Source organism: Phocoena phocoena, chromosome 14 (genome assembly GCF_963924675.1).
Source record: "Phocoena phocoena chromosome 14, mPhoPho1.1, whole genome shotgun sequence".
Taxonomy (NCBI): domain Eukaryota; kingdom Metazoa; phylum Chordata; class Mammalia; order Artiodactyla; family Phocoenidae; genus Phocoena; species Phocoena phocoena.
Genome location: NC_089232.1, coordinates 38,996,480 through 39,013,445, shown reverse-complemented (window position 1 = coordinate 39,013,445; position 16,966 = coordinate 38,996,480). Strand labels below are relative to the sequence as shown.

The window sequence follows — 16,966 nt, the reverse complement described above, 5'->3', positions numbered from 1 at the left end:
ATGGCTAACTGTGTTTCCTTTCTTTCCCTCCTCCTTCTCCTCCCCATGTTTAATTTCCCCAAAACTAGGTATTTGTGTTGATGAGGAAGACAGTCCCACACAGGGTAGAACATTCATTATTTGGTCAGAGCTGTTCAAGTAGATAAAATAGCTCCTCACGTAACTTTTGGTATAAATCATATGAACACGATTACTAAGAGCTTTTCTTAAGGTCAGCATGTTTATAAGTCTTCCTTCTTATCTGGGAGCAAGGCTGTGTTACTAGATCTCCTGGATATTTCCCCACACTTGATCATCGCCACTGCTAGGTTTTAGCTTTTTACCAAGTGCCACAACCCAATTATATAATCATGAAATGGCCGATCTGAATATATCCTCACCCGCCCACCCCCCAATCTTCAGCCACATATATATAAAACTAGCTAATGAAAACCGGTGGAAGGAACACCCTTTCAAATCTGAAGACACTCTAAACACTTACCAATAAGATGGTTTTCCTGAAGAGGAATTATCCCTGACAGTTGTTACCACTTCATTCTTCTTGGATAACAAAACCTAAGGTATGTTCACATCTTTCGCCCTATCCATAGTGGACCAAAACCTTTTCCACAGGAAGGAAGGGGTTGTGATTGAGAAGGAGCACAAGGGGGAACTTCTAGGATACGGTAATATTGTTATTTCTTGACCTGGGTGGTGGTTCCACGAGTATTTCACTTCCCACGCTCTGAAACAAACCTACAGTACACTGGAGAGGTTCCTGGGCCATCCCTAAAGACAACAGATTCACAGGGCACACAGAACCTGAGAACTCTGGAGGTCCTGAGATAAGGGACACCTGGAGGGCTACTTATCTTCTAAAGACTTATCAGCTGGAAAAAGTCACCCACAGGGAGCAGTCCTCTAAGAGCTCTCAGGCACATCCTCAGAGAGACAATATTACATAAAAATAATTCAAGGTTTCCCCCCCTTCATAATTCACTGATTATTTTTTCTATTTCTCATATCTTCCTTTTCAAGTTTCCCTTCTCACTCACCCCTCTATTTTATGAGACTTACCTCCTAATTTACTCATATATGCACCTCTGCTTCACCCTGGCAAGTCCACTCGGCTTGCTCCCGGTGTTGCCAGCTGGCACTACTGATCTCATCTTACCCTCAGATCAGGGCTGGGGAAGTCCATCTCTAAGCCTGCCTCCCTAAGCAGAGCAGTTTTTGGTTTTTGTTTTTAAATTCTGCTGGGTAGATGGAGGAGAACTTGGGCTTCTATGTACAAAAGTGATCAGCCCTACTCCACACTCCTTTATAAGCCAGCTGAAACTCTGGGAAGAACTATTCAATGGAAACCAGTAAGTTGGTGTTTTCTTAATAAACATAAAAATGTTCCCGAGAATAATTAATATTTTTAAACATTCACTTTAAAAAAGAAAAAAAAGGATTGGCTCATTTTTTTCCTCCCCTTCCTGAATGGCTACGGGCTTAAAATAATTCAGTGGAATTTACTGCTCATCTTTTATACTTACTCAGCTTAACTAATGTTTCAGTAAATTTTTCACAGTTGATTGCAACTCGGCATAATAGATGGATGAATTGATGATAAGAAAAGAAGTAGTCTAGCAGCATACGATCATAAACGTCATCTTTGCCCTGAAGGTTAAAGATGATAAAATGGTTGCACTTAAATTGTATAATAAATTAAAGAGCATATTTTGTGCAAACGTAATAAGTTTAACTAAAAAGCTGATTAAATATTTAAATTCTATAAGAACCTAGTTTTAAATTCCAAGTTTCTGTTAATGTTATTAAGATCTTAATTGCCACAAGTTTATTTTCAGTGTGCAAATGCCTTCAATTAAAATTACCCCTTATTTCTATATACTTTAATAAAGTAAAATTACTGTAGGATTTTAAAATGTGACACTTGAGCTCTATAGACATATCATCAAGAAGAGTGAATTAAATTTGATTTTTGAAATAGAGTCCAAATAATTTCTGTAATGGTTACTACAGTGTTAATTATTTTAAATATTTTATCTTATAAGAACTTCTTAAATGTAGTTAAGATCTAAAGACAGTGGGCAAGGGAGAATGTGAATAAAGTGGGGTGAGGAAAGATAAAGTGGAAAAATTGTTTAGGAAAGTGTTGGAACTGAGATAAATTATCCTGTGTCAATGTACCTTCTCTCTATAATTTAGAATTAGCATTATTTTAGAGTTAAGTATTAGAGAACAAGAACTAGGCTATAAATGATGATAAATCTATCAGTCAGTGATAATTAGGCTTAGGTCAAAGGATTATAATTAGAGGGCAGTAAAAGAAGTCATTGATTATATGGCAAAATATAAACAATAGTAAGTACCTAACTTGACCTTTCAGATTTAGATATATGACCCATTTATAATTTAGCCTAGTGACAAATACTAATGAGTCTGTTAGGATATTTATTGAGGGGGGAAAAAAACTTACTACTTGTGCTTATTGTTGATTTTGCAAATATTCAACCAACATTTCAGAGCAGGAAAAAGTCCAAATGAGTCTAATCTTCTTAGGATCCACAAAATGATCATTTAAATCTAATATACTCATAACTGCCAGAGGGGAATTTCAAATTACTGTGTACTAGAAAAACATGGTTTTCCTGGCATCCCAACATACCTTACTGGTTTCCACCATTGTGGGCAAGAGGCACATATTGAGTTCAGGGCGCGGAGGCCGAATATTGCTTTTCCCTCCTATTAGCTTGGTATTTTCTCGACAAGGGAAATAAGGTCCAAGAGACACTAAGACATTAAAAGTGTACAATAAGAATAAATTGAAAAAATAAATCTCCATGTTTCAGTGTGCAGAAAGATTAAATGCCAACCATGTTCACTACCGTGCTAGATGAATACATACTTGGTATATTACTGTGATGGTAAGTACAATGGTTGTGTTGTAGAAATGGAACCAGAGTATGAAGAAAGTCATGGGGACTCAAAAGCACAAGTTCCTTGAGGACATCTGAAAATAAAAACACAATTTGGATATTAAAAAACTGGAGTATGTTACCTGCTACTTTCAAACTCACAAATCCTACTGGGGTGACTGATTGCAGTGTGGCAGCTAAAAAGTTTTAGAGTCTAAAACTGTTTTAGCACTTAACTCTGGGAGAAATTCTGTCTGATGCTTAATCAAATCCGGATCAGCAGAGTTACTAAACAACAATCGGGCATCATTTAGAAACCAAAGTTTAAAACTATTAAGAGAAGCATCATGGAGAAGTACACTGAGGGAAATATTTAATGCATACTGATTATGTATCTTCATAAAATCAATCAAAGCAGCTTATAAATCTAAGGTTCAAAATTCTTTGGATCTGAGAATCCTTAATCTACTTTTAATGTTTCATGATGCTAGCTGGACTGATTCTCATCCTGTAATTACATAGGAGTAAAGCTCATGATGACAGGCTACTGGCGGAGTTTCTGGCAATTAGAGGTTACTGCTATGCACCCCTCCTCTTTTTTTTTTTTTTTGGCCACGCTGCACAGCCTGTGGGATCTTAGTCCCCTGACCAGGGATCGAACCCATGCCCCCTGCAGTGGAAGTGCAGAGTCTTAACCACTGGACTGCCACGGAAGTCCTGCACCCTTCCCCTCTTAATGGAGAAGTGTAGGCCTGTAATTCTACAGAACATCAGGCCAACACCTGCCAAAACTGACTGCTTCTACATGACAGTTATACATGTCATTTTGAGAAATTGTAAATAAGTAGCTATAGTCTCTAAAGATTATTTAAATGGCTTCTAAGGCAGTAAAAAATTCAATATGAATTTAAAACAAGGGGGTCCTTTAACAGACACAAATTATCATTATAAATATGCAATTAGTAAAAATATAAAATACTCAGGAGTCTAAGAAGAGCTACTAGGAAGTATCTTCAGGCAAAAGAACTCACAGGGAAATAATCACCCCCACTCTTTACAATGTCAGTTCTAATCTGTAAACATCTGCATGATTCTACCTTGTTTAAATAGGATCAGAAGATTTCAGAGCTGTAAGAGATCTAGAGATAGATAACCTTAGGTCAGCAAGCCCATATATAAAGTGACCTGCCTATAATGACATAGTTAATTATTGATATGTTAAGAAACAGAACTCGATTTTCTTAGGATCTGCTGGCCAGTGTAAGTCACACATAAGAAGTACAAATGTCTTCCAAACCCTACAGAACTAACATTACATCTTACATATACACACACAATCCCACAAAAATGTTCTTCCACTAGGTTTTTACACAGCTATATTTTCCAAGTAACTTACCTATACAGGCATTTCTAAGTTCTGGAGGGCTATAGGAATTAAGAAGAGTTAACAGTTTATGGGCAAATTCAATGCGCTCCTGCCACTGGATTAATGCTTGTTTCACATCTGCAAACACAAAAGCGTATGTAAATATGCCATTTGAGATCAAACTTCCTCACAATTATTTTCTGTTGTAAACTACAGAATGCTTACACTAAGAAATCCAAATTAATTACATAAACATCTTTGGTGAAAGTTAAGTGATTATTTTCATGAGATGGCTACTATTGTTAAACCTGCTGTATTTCTTAAAAGCACATATTTTAAGTGATGATATGCCCCATTTTCTAGGAATTTATATGCATTTCAAAGTTCACACTACTTTATAGGGACACAAGAGGTGTCTGTTTTATAGTTATCTATTTCTCTTGAAAATAAATGATTTAACCTAAGCCATGTAAGTTTCCAGCCAGAGGAACTTCACAAATACTCATGTTGTTACTGTGTTTAGAAATATTTTCCAACCTCCTAAATTTTGACACTTATAGCATGCTTGCCTATTTTTCAGGCAGAGATAGAGAAAATAGACAAGATCATTCCAGTTTTATATCAGGAGGTCATGATAAACATTTTCCTAATGGTTAGCTAACATTAGCCCCGTTTTCCGTACATAAATTAGAGAAGAAGACAAATTCTCTGAAGCATGTGGATTCTCTTTAATTGTTAAACTAACAAAAATAAGAAGTAGGATTAATCAAACCTTTTCTCTGAAGATATGGGCGAGTAGACTTCAAAACTGAAAGGAATATTGACAGAAGTTCTACCAAGTCTCCAGTCACGTGGCAAGCTGTGGCTTCATGATACATCATATGCAGTGTGTTGAAAGACTACAAGTGATTTAAAAAAATGAAAAATTTCATTTCACTTTTACTTTATTGAGCCACAAAATGGTACTGCTCATCCTCTATGACAGATGTTTTCAGACTAAGACTATGTGTGTGCATATCTGCACAAAGCAAATGTATCTGCTTTCTATCTACAAGTCAAATGCTCCCATTCAGCTCTTTTAAAATACAAAATAGTCCTCACTTTCACAGTGTGATATTTTGTGTTTACATTTTACTTTGAAGGAATAATTTATTTAATCTGATTTTTTTTGGGGGGGGGGTTATTGTTTGCTCTAAGTACATATCTCTAAGACTGCAAGCTTTAGAGATTACAATGCAGCAGCAACAACAGGAAGACTGGGGAGAAGAGGTGACTGCTTTAACTAACTTTCCAGGGTTTCTATGAAAGACAGTGGTGAAATAGCTGTCAGTCATACTCAAAATAGTAGGTCTGAAAGAGGTAAAAGAACTCCAAAAGGTAGGAATTCCTTTAATCATACTGGCTTGTTAAATCTTTTGATTCCTTTAACAGTACTAGCTTAATGAAATCCTTAGTTTTTTCCTATTTCATTTTACACCAATGCACCTTCTTTCTAATCCTCTCAAATCAGTCCCCCATAGCCTATGTACTATTCGCAATTCACAGCTGAAAATTCATAACCTAGAATCTGTGGCAGTACATAATCTGAACAATGTACTTGTGTGGCATTTAACCTGTGAGCTGTGAGGACAGGAACCATGTCTGTCTTGTTCACTGCTGTATCCCCAGTGCCTAGCACAATGCCTGGCACAGAGTAGACATTCAAACATCTGTTGAATGAAAGAATGAAATTCTCACTACTCCTCTTCACATACTTTCGTTTTAGCCAAACAGAAATATTTGGTATTTGTTGAATACAACCAATACCTTCTTGCCTTTGTGCTGATTAAGTCATTTATCTAAATGTTTTCCCGCTTATCTCTGCAAGTCCAAATTCTTCAAAGTGCAGTTTCACATGTTGTATTCCTATTCTATAATACCATTAACTGAAAAAACTATCCTACCTCTTAATTTTCATGGTGCCTTTGGCATGTACTTTCATCTTACCTCCATTATCAGAATAAAGGGTACTATGCACCTCTGTGGACTTAAAATCATCTCACAGTGGATGTTCAATAATCATGGGAAAAATTAACAGCTGATTGTAACCACCTGTAACAATCTCACTAGCTTCCTCTGATGAGGAATTGGGTCAAATAAGCACACTCTTGAGAAATTATGTGTGTCCTCAATTAAATCCTACAGATTTCATCCATTTCTAGTCTTACAAATGAATTTATAAAACTAGTCTATTTCAAGTGTTCTAAATACAAACTGAGGGGAAAAGTACGTAATTACTATGGAAAAAGAAAACAGCACCCAAAAACTGTGACCTAATTCTTGGAATGTAAATTAGCATTTACTGATCTGCATATTTAAAATCCAGACACCTGTAAAACAGTTTACAATAAACTTTAAATATCCACAAAACAAGAAGTCTGGGTGAGAACATTAAATTGAAATAAATCTACAGTAAAACGCAATAAAGTATTTACCTCAGTCATCAAGATCAACCCTCGATTAAATACAACAAGAAGTCTGTCTTCATCAGATTCTAATAGTATTCTGAAGGCACTAGAATACACAGAGACCAGTTTGAGAACTCTGAATGTGAACAGAACACTTAGGTGATAAAAAAAATAGAAGTAAATTGTCATTTAGGTTCTCTACTTTCTTACCTATAAAAAAGAAGACAGCTACATCTAGTCCTTAGTAATATAATAAAAGATAATATTAAATAAGAAACCCTCAGTGCAACTTAGAGAAAAGTTATGTCTACCAGTATTACACTGGTCAACTCTTAATTATCCACAATGGTGGAAGAGAGGTGCTGACAGGAATATTTTTAAAGTTTCAGTAGAAACAATGTTTCTTTTTATAATGGGTTTATCTTCTACAGTATGTTAAGTTCCAGATAACAATAAAATACACTTGGTATTATTGAAGCACTCATCAGCTAGTTACTGGGAAGAACAGGAGGGGGGAAAAAAACCCAAAACATATGTTGGCCTTGAAAATAATCTATATAATAATCATCCAAAAGTAGCTGCATTACTCTTGTTAATCGACTTTATTTCATTATTAGGTACTGGAAACTGCTATTATATAGTACAACTGGAAATCCTTCTACTTTAATGAGATGTTTTCTTTCATTTTTAAAAAAAATAATCAAGGGCTTCCCTGGTGGCGCAGTGGTTCAGAGTCCGCCTGCCGATGCAGGGGACACGGGTTCGTGCCCCAGTCCGGGACGATCCCATGTGCCATGGAGCGGCTGGGCCCATGAGCCATGGCCGTTGAGCCTGCGCTCCGCAACGGGAGAGGCCACAACAGTGAGAGGCCCGCGTACCGCAAAAAAAAAAAAAAGAAAGTATTGCCAAAAAATGTGGGCCTAATAAAAGACATCAGCCCCAAGTCTTAGATTTAATATACAGAAATTAACCTAATTTCTACAGTTAAAGGAAATTAAGTGTAATTTGTAGCAGTTCCTTTATAGTCATTCAATAACTTCTGTAGCTCTGAACAATTAACTGTAAAGATCATATTTTGGTATTTTGGCAAATTCCTATAGTTAAAAAAGATAGATAAATCTGGGCTAACTAAAATGAGAAACATATTAACAATGAAACTTATCCAAAGATGGAGTAAGCTATTTCTGGAGACTTCTAGGACTGAACTGTCCAAGCATAAGTTAGAATGAATTGCCACAGAGAGGAGGATTTAAGCTTTAGGTGGAAGATGGTACATTAAGGTTCCTTCCAACCCTAAAATTCTATGATTCTGATAAAACACATATAGATAATCCAAAACCAAATCAAAATAAAAACTATTAAAAGTAGGTAATTAACTCTCAAAATATAAATTCCTCCAAGGTGTCTAAAGGTTTAAATGCTTTCCCAATAACCTTAAAGAAGTGGTAAAATTTCAGTTATAAACAATTTAAATTATTCCTCTTTAATGTCAAGATGATGGTCCCCATCCCTTCACTTGTAAAAACAAAACAAACAAAAAACATCAGAAAATATCTTTTTACCTTATTAAAGTAGTCCAGCAGGAGCGGCCGTCTAAGCAACGTAAGTAACAACTTATGGTTGTTTTCTTAAACTGTTTAATATCTTCCAATTCTTCTTCTCTCATATCTGGCCTCTGAGCTATGAACAGCTGCATCAGGTTAAATAGTTCTTCTACTGCCTGAAAAGGGCAAATAAGCATTATGATGATCTATCTGCTTCTCATTTCTAAGTGTTATGCTCATTAGCCAGTTCTTAAAATTACACAAATTAAGTTAGATTGCAGTACCATCCAAGAACAATTATAAAATTAGCAGTGGATTCTATTTTTAAAATGCAATATATTATTCACTAAAAGAAAATAATCTTAAAATAGAATTTCCAGATTAAAAACTACAAGTAAATTCAACTTATTCAACTTTAGTCTTAAAACTGTTTAAATTACTAGCTTTATAATGTCAAATATATGTTCCAGAGATGGTATGCCCATCCTTTGCCCCCCTTTTCTATAGTAAATGAGAAATTATTACTCTGTCACAAAGATTTTACACCCCTCAATTACACCTGAATTAATACTGTTTCGAGAAAACCCTTTGTGCCAACATTTGGAATGATCTTTCTAGACTGATAGATGATCCAGCTCAAGATGGATGAAATGTGGGAACTAATATTTTAGTAAAATCACTAGCTGTGGTTTTATAAACTCATTTACTCATGGGCATGTTAGGAAAGGGCTGTTCTTCTAATACATACTTATCAAAGACCTGAAACCCCCAACCTTCATATTTTTCATGGCAAAAATTGATTTAAGCCCCATTTTCACAAAAAATCTCTGATAAGTTCTAAAATAAAGATGTTACATTTCATTGATGCCTAACAACATTAGGGGATAAATATTCTAACTCACCCAGCACTCATCAAAGGTATATTTAACTTACAGACATCATGTTTAGTAACTAAATCGGAGATTATTTATGTGAATGCGATAGAGAAAAATCCACTGAATCTTAAAAAATTCTGTCCTAACTCCTCCTAAGTTCGGCAGACTCTCATTCTCCTTCTGTATTCTTATAACCTTGGCTTTGAACCTCTTTTGGTACTTAATATACTCACTTTCTTTCCTTTATTATAGGCATTCTAACTTTCTTAACAGGAAATAAGGTTATTCTTTCTGGGTGAGAAATAACAATTCACTACATTATGTCTAAAGGACAGTTAATGTCCTTTCTTCCTTCAACAGGAAAAAGAAGTGTAGCACACAATTCAAGGATACCAATACTTAAAATACCCTTTATTGTAGTCATTTGACTGAGCTCTTAAGTAAGTGTTGAATGTCTTGAAAAAGTTCCTTCTCCTATACTCCCCTTAAATTAAGCAAAAAATTTTTCTTATTAGCAGTTTTTAGCCTCTGGGTTGACAACAGCTTGAAAAAGCGTTCTGCACTCTGCTTCCAACCCCCTTCCCAGATGTATACCCTCTTGATGTAAGCTTGAGTTTACAACAAAGAGTAAGAGGCAACAATGAAAAGAAATATCCAGGAATGACAGCCTAACATGGAGAGGGGAAATTTTTAAATAAAACCTATAGTCTGCAGAGAAAAAGGGATCAGATTTAGATGGTATATATTTGTACTCTGATAGGCCCACCTTTAAGCCATTTCATTCACTTCAACATAGTGTGAACAAACAAAAAAACCCTAGGGAATACTACAGCTAAGATAAAATATTGTCTAGCTTACAGCTTAGCATAGCATGTATATGTTGATAATATCTAAATAGTAAATACTCACTTCCTTAAAACTGTACCACAAAGCTGAACTTTTTCATTAGGTATATATGAAAGACTCATTAACAAAACCACAAATTAACGTAAGTAAGTTCCATTAGAGATAAAATTTCAATATCAACCTAAGAAAAATTATCCACACACTTATCAATTTTATAACAACATTTTATACATGTATTCAAGAAAACAAATAAACCTTAAGTCTTTAAGAAAGAACAGTTAAAGTCAGACTGTACTCCCATATTTTGTCACTACATCCCACAATGGGAAAAACAAGTATTTCAATTTGAGGATACAGATACAAGAGTTATCATTTTACTTACTCCAGGGTATTGGCTGGCATGTGGCGTAAGATTCTTAAAGGCCCACTGAATGTTCTGGTGAGAAGCCAGTTGTCGTGTAAATGCAGGAGACTGTTCACAGCAGAGCCTCAGAATGCCGTAGTAGGCAGGCAGCATCCCACGGTTAAAAAGCACCACATCCTGATCATCATGGTCAGCAAGGATGTAATTGAAGGCAATGTTCTTGGTTACCACTGGGTTCTGAACAATAAGGCGGATATTCTCTGGACAGTCAGCACACACATTGTACCAAAATGAAAGCAAAGCCTGTTTATTGTGATTTGTAGCTATTGCTGGCTCAGAAAGTTTAGGCTGGAAAAGGTTCCACAAATCCATGAAATATGTGGAAAACATCAGCTTCTCAGTTTTGGAAATTAAACAGTAAGTCATAAAGCTAAAATAGGGCACTAGCTTTGTAGTGCCATGAACAGCAGCATCAACATAAAGTTTGGCTCTTGAGAGCAAACCAAGGAGCACGTTGTAGACCTGATGTAGGACTACTGTTGTGTCTGGACTGAGTGGAAGGTCACGGGTTGGGATGTGCAAAGACCTTGTTGACCGGAACATCTGGCGGAATGAATTGCTTGGTATAAGGGACACCAGAAGATAAGCTGCAGCTATAAAATGTAAAACAAAACTGTCAGATGCTTACAAGATATAAAATAGACTGAAGAGCAGTCATTAAACACAAAGTCACTCTTCCCTTTAAAAATTAAAATGAATAAAAATTAAGGGACATGAACATCTCTTTTAATATCTTTCTGCTCTACCACTGGTACCAGAGAAATCCCAAGGAATGACAAAAACAGACGTCTTCCATTTTGTCACTGCTATTTTTTAAGTGGTGACAACAATCGCATAAACAAAGTTTTAAACCTCTTTTGTTTAGCTTTCCCAAGACGTAGAATTTTCCCATTTGTTTTATCATTTTATTTCTTCTCAGGGAATAATATGGTTTAACAGGAAGAACACAGCATTTGGAGCCAGAAGACCTACATAATGCTGTCTGACATATCAAATCATTAATTTAGGGTCTTAATTTTCCTCTTCTTTATCAATTATTACAAAATAATTCAGTATTATTTTGTAGATAATGGTAAACTTACATTATAAAGATAGAATAAGATCTATCTAAAAGCCTTTTGTATTATAAAGATTATATATATATATATATGCCAATTATAGAACATTAACTTTGGAAAATCTCTGAAAGTCTTCTAGGCTAACCTTGCATGCAGAGAAAGAATCCCTTCCTTCAACATACCTGGAAAATGTTATTAAGCCTATGGTATAATTCTGAGAGGATAATGACTCATTAGTTGAACCCATCTGTAAAAGGAGTTACTATTAGCAAGGCACTAAGCTAGGTACGTTGCAAATATTATCTCATTTAATCCCTCACAATCAACCTGGAGGTAGGTGATGATACACTGGAAAATCTGAATCTTAGAGAAGCAAAGACCAAGGTCACACAGATAAAAAGGGGGAGCCCAGACTTGACTTCGAGAAACGATGATGATGATGATGACGATGATAATGGTAACAAACAACAAGAACTGCTAACATTTATCAAATGCTTAAATTTAACACATTCTTTATGTAGTTGGTATTAGTTTTATTATCTCCACTTTTACTCAGACTTAAAACAGTATGACTACCCCATTTTCCACAGGAAGTGGCAGAGCTGGAATTCAAACCTTGATTGTCAGACTCATGAGTTAATCGTCCTAACAACATTCATTACAGAGCCTACTCAAGGCATCTAATGCCTTAGTATAACCCTTTTCAATACACCTACTAATTCTGTCTCCCACTATTCTACCTATAATTTGATAACTTCCATCATACTACCAAAGCAAATACAGTTAGGGTTTCTAAAATTAATTGTAATCTCTTTTATGGATGTCAAATTAAACTTTATTTTTGCACAATACTCCATTTCTACATATTTCATCACCTATATATTGCTCTGATTAGCCTGTTTTCAGTCAGGCTCAGTTTGGTATGTGTTTCAAATATAAAAACTTGGCATGTAGGTGTCATCTTGATCAAATTTGTATAAAACTGCAATTGAGAAAATAATTTTATTAAAAAAATTATTCAGTTTAAGTTAGATACTTTTACCCCAACATTTTATTTTGAAAAAAATTTCGAACATTGTGAAAGGTTGAAAACATTCTACTAAATAATGACCCATGGACCTACCACATAAATTCTACAATTAACATTTTGTTTTGCTTTATCACATACCTAACCATCTACTTATTTCTATAAAAACTATTTGCTTTTAAATAAAAAGTAAGTTCTGCTAGGGGAAAAAAACCCACGACTTTTTAATTATTTTTATCTTTGAGAACAAACAGGGAAGTCAATGTAGAAGAACAGACCATCTTTCTAAAAACTGCCTTGCTATAACTTAAAAATTCCTGGGTCTAGAGAACTTAGAACAAATTGTCCATTTCTATATGGCAACTCAACTATTTTAAGACACCTATCGTGTCACCATTTTCTTTTTGCTAAATATTCTAAACAGTCATTCCTTAAAATTATTTTGTAGGATTTACAAGTATTTCTCTGTAGCTTTTCTTCTATCCATGTTACCCTAATTCTTACTGAGTTATACTGATTCTATTCAAATATTTGGGCCCCTATTTCAAGTTACATTATTTCAAAAGCATGTTTTCGTATTTCTATAGTCTTCACTATTATAATTTTTAAATGATGCATAACAATTTATTTCCTATCTGAACATCTAGTTTAAAATTTTTCACACTTACAAATAATGCTGTTGGACATTCATATACTGGATGACTTACTTATACCAGAATCCCTGCAATGGTATTACTGAGTTGAAAAAGGGAAAAAAAAATTAAGGATCTTGGTACATACTGCTAAACTGCATTTCATAAGGGTAATATTAACTTACAATGTTGCTGCAGTGTATGAGAATGCTATTTCTTTAGCACTACTATGAATGTTAGGTGTACCAGCTAGCTAAAAAGCTTTTCGTTTTGGTTTGTTTGTTTGGTTCAGCAAAAGTTTTTAATTGTTTTATGGTCAGGAGTCAGGACATAAATACCAACCAGCATATGTGTCAGCTCTTACAAATATCCCATTACTGTGGGGTTAACTAAACTGGCAGGAAAAAAAGCCTATGAGCAGAGCACCATTGCCAATCCATGTGTACCCACCACTGAAACATGTTTTCCCCTAATAAACCTTTTATTTTAGAAGAGGTAGAACAGACAGTTCCTATACACCCTTCTCCCATTTCCCCTGTTAACATTATTACCATGGTACATTTGTTGTGACTAAGGAACCAACACTGGCACATTACTATTAATTAAATTCCACACTTCAGATTTCAATAGTTTTGTCCTAATGTTCTTTTTCTGCTTCTAGGATCTCATTTAGGATACATGAGATTTAGATGTCATGTCTCCTTAAGCTCCTCTTGACTGTGACACTTTCTCAGACTTTCCTTGGAAGACCATGACAATTTTGAGGAGTAGCGGTCAGGTATTTTTGTAGAATGTCCCTCAAATTAAGTTTATCTGATGTGTATCATGGTTAGACTCAGGTTACGGGATTTTGGGAGGAAGACCACATGATGAAGTACCCTGTGCATCACACCATATCAAGGGCACATACTATCAACATGACTTATCAGTGACATTTTTAACCTTAATTATCTGCCTGACTTAATGTTTGTCAAGTATCTTAACGTTATTTTCTCTATCCCTCATACTCTACTCTTTGAAAGCAAGTCACTAAGCTCACACTCAAGGGTGTTTCCCTTTTGGGGGGGAAGATGTACATAAATTTTTTGGAATTCTTCTGTATGGGAGATTTGTCTCTTCTCCATTTCTTTGTTTATTCAGTCATTCATTTATATCAGTATGGACTCATGGGTATTTATTTTATACTTTGGATTACAATTCAGTGCTATGTTAATTATTTTTTCTCTCAAATTGTTCCAGCTTTGGGCATTGGGAGCTCTTTCAGGTTGGTTCTATGTGCCTTTGACATACCCCCATCATTTTGTTTTGGGAGTACTTCCTTACTTTCTGGTTCCACAAGATGCTACAGGCTCATCTTGTATATTCCCTGCCCTAGTCCTACAATCAGCCATTTCTCCAAGGAGCTGTGTTTCATTTTATCGGAAATGATGTTTAAAAACATGGATCTGGGTATTTGATGTGCTTGCTGCTACTGGAGTGTTACTGATTGTATGCCCTCTCAGCAGAAAACTAGGAAATATGATGTTAATGATTAAATTGAATGATTAAAGAATTAAAAAAATTAACTACTTTGATTTTTATTTCTTTTAATACTATCAAAAGAAAACATACTCTGTGTTTATTTACAATCAGTTACCTATTCTGTGAAGTATCTATTTTTGGTATTTGTCCATCTGTCTTCCAAGATCTTTGTTTATTCCCTTCTGGCCTGGGTACAATAAAGATATTTATCATTTAACTCCCATAACTTCAGAGAATATTTTCTCTCAGCTTATTTTGTGTTTTAATTGTCACTTTACTCTTAGCCTTCTCAAGTTACTTTTAAGACAGGATTTTCTGACCCATTACTCTCTTCACTAATGCTGATAATGCTTTGTGATTCTATCAAGAAAGGAAACAAAAATGATAGTGGTGGTGATATCACCCAAGAAAAGACACAGTTTCCTATCCTTAAAAAAACAAAAACACTATAGATATTTGTAAAACATCGCCATAGGTTTTCAAATACTAATATAACCTTGGCGTTTAAAACAATATCTCTAAGAGCCTTTCTGTATTATACAATGGGCATATTATGATCACCTTAAAACAAACAAAAAACAAAACGAAACGTGGAACAACAACAAAATGGTTTCTTAAATTCTGAATATTTGACTTACAAGTCCTGACTCTAGGATAATTGTGAGCCAAAAGAAACCGCTCGACCCAGTTTTCCATATTCTGTAGGACCCAGCTGTGTGCCAGTTTATTTCGGGGTGTCTGCACTGCCAACCAATCCAGACACTGAGAAGGATTGTATTCAATTACCTACAAGTAAAATGACAAGAACAGAATATAAGGCTAACTGAATGAGCAGTTACTTTTTTAAACTTACTTTTGGTATGTGCATCAGACACTTTAAAGCTAAATAGTTTTTTGAAAACTAGAGCCTGAAAGAAGTTTCACACCCATGTTTTTTCCCATTTTTAAAGCAACTTATTTTTATTAACAGGAATATGTTCAAGGAGAATTTGTCATTAGTTTACAAAATAAAATTATAATAACCAAGGACTCTAACACAGGACCAATAAGAGAACTCAATGACCTTTAAGGTCTTAAGTTTACAAAGTTATTTAAAAGTGCTTTTAATTCTCTAAAGTTTCCATCTTTACTTTTCTTATTGTTTGCCCAATCTGCTACTATAAGTGAGAATGAAAACTAGCTCACTATACTGCTGGGAAGATCTTTTTCATTGGAAAAGGAAATCCTAGGAATCTAGAGTAGAGGTTGGAAAATTATGGCTCTCAGAAGCCAAAATTACGGCTTCTGTGGTTTGCCTGTTTTTAAGTTTATATTGGAATACAACCATGCCCACTCATTTACATTTTGTCTATGGCTGGTTTTATGGTAAAACAGCAGCTGAATGGTTCTAACAGAGACCATATGGCCCGCAAAGCCTAAAATATTTACTATCTGGACTATGAAGAGAAAAAGTTTGCCAGGCCCCTGGTCTAGAGAGTGGGCATTTCCAACACTCACTAAGATTCTGTAACCTCAGCAGTAACTCTGGAAGAAAGGAAGTGGCTGGTGCGTCCTCTGTATTTTCTATCAACTGCTGAAAGCACCTGGCTTGTATTTCTAGGGCTTCTACCACTTTACGGAATCTTTTTTGAGGATACGGGAATGAGGACCTCGGATGGGCTGAAGACTGCTTATGACTCTACGAGAAAATCTTTAAACATCTGAGACACTAGGGAAGAACTCCTTTTTCCCCTAGATCTTCTGACTAAAGCATCTCTTCTCCCCTTGACCTGTGACTTACTAAAACCATTTTGAGTTACCCAAGCAAGAAGAAACTAGTACTTAAAATGTGAGTGACTGTGTTAGAAAAATAAAGCCCTCAGAAAAATAAACACTAAAACATCTGCTGCAAGACTTACCTCCCATATCCTTTGTAGAATGTAAGATGCAAAGGGAGGCATTCCTGGAGGTCCACCAGCAAACTCCATTAGCATAGTCAACAATTTAAAGAAAGGATTGGCTGCCTATAAGACATGTACATGACTGTGTATTTAGATCTGTTTGAACCCATCATTTCCAGCTGAAAACAAAGAAGTATAACTCTTCTACAGATCACATTTACATCTGCTGTATTAGGTTAGAGAGCTCAGTACTCATACATACGAACCTGAACTCTCATAAAGCAGAAGGGTGAGCGCAGGATACAGTGTCAATTGTGTGGGAGCCACATTTAACAGAAAACATCTATTTTTCTGGATGCCAATTTGGGAAAAAATGTATCAAAACTCTTGTTAATGAGACAACCATGTTTATAGAAAAATTTAGATTAAAAGTTTCCTGCAGC

At 35.3% G+C, this 16,966-nt stretch overlaps 1 protein-coding gene across 1 annotated transcript in view; it reads right to left on the bottom strand.

Moving 5' to 3' along the window:
* USP34 (ubiquitin specific peptidase 34) overlaps positions 1 to 16,966 on the bottom strand; it is a 184,399-nt gene that overhangs the window by 11,327 nt on the left and 156,106 nt on the right. Inside the window, 10 exon segments of the mRNA XM_065891660.1 lie at positions 1,521 to 1,644; positions 2,654 to 2,778; positions 2,894 to 2,998; positions 4,300 to 4,407; positions 5,042 to 5,168; positions 6,744 to 6,822; positions 8,279 to 8,436; positions 10,364 to 10,998; positions 15,282 to 15,429; positions 16,542 to 16,646. Coding sequence (XP_065747732.1) covers positions 1,521 to 1,644; positions 2,654 to 2,778; positions 2,894 to 2,998; positions 4,300 to 4,407; positions 5,042 to 5,168; positions 6,744 to 6,822; positions 8,279 to 8,436; positions 10,364 to 10,998; positions 15,282 to 15,429; positions 16,542 to 16,646 — 1,714 coding nt within the window.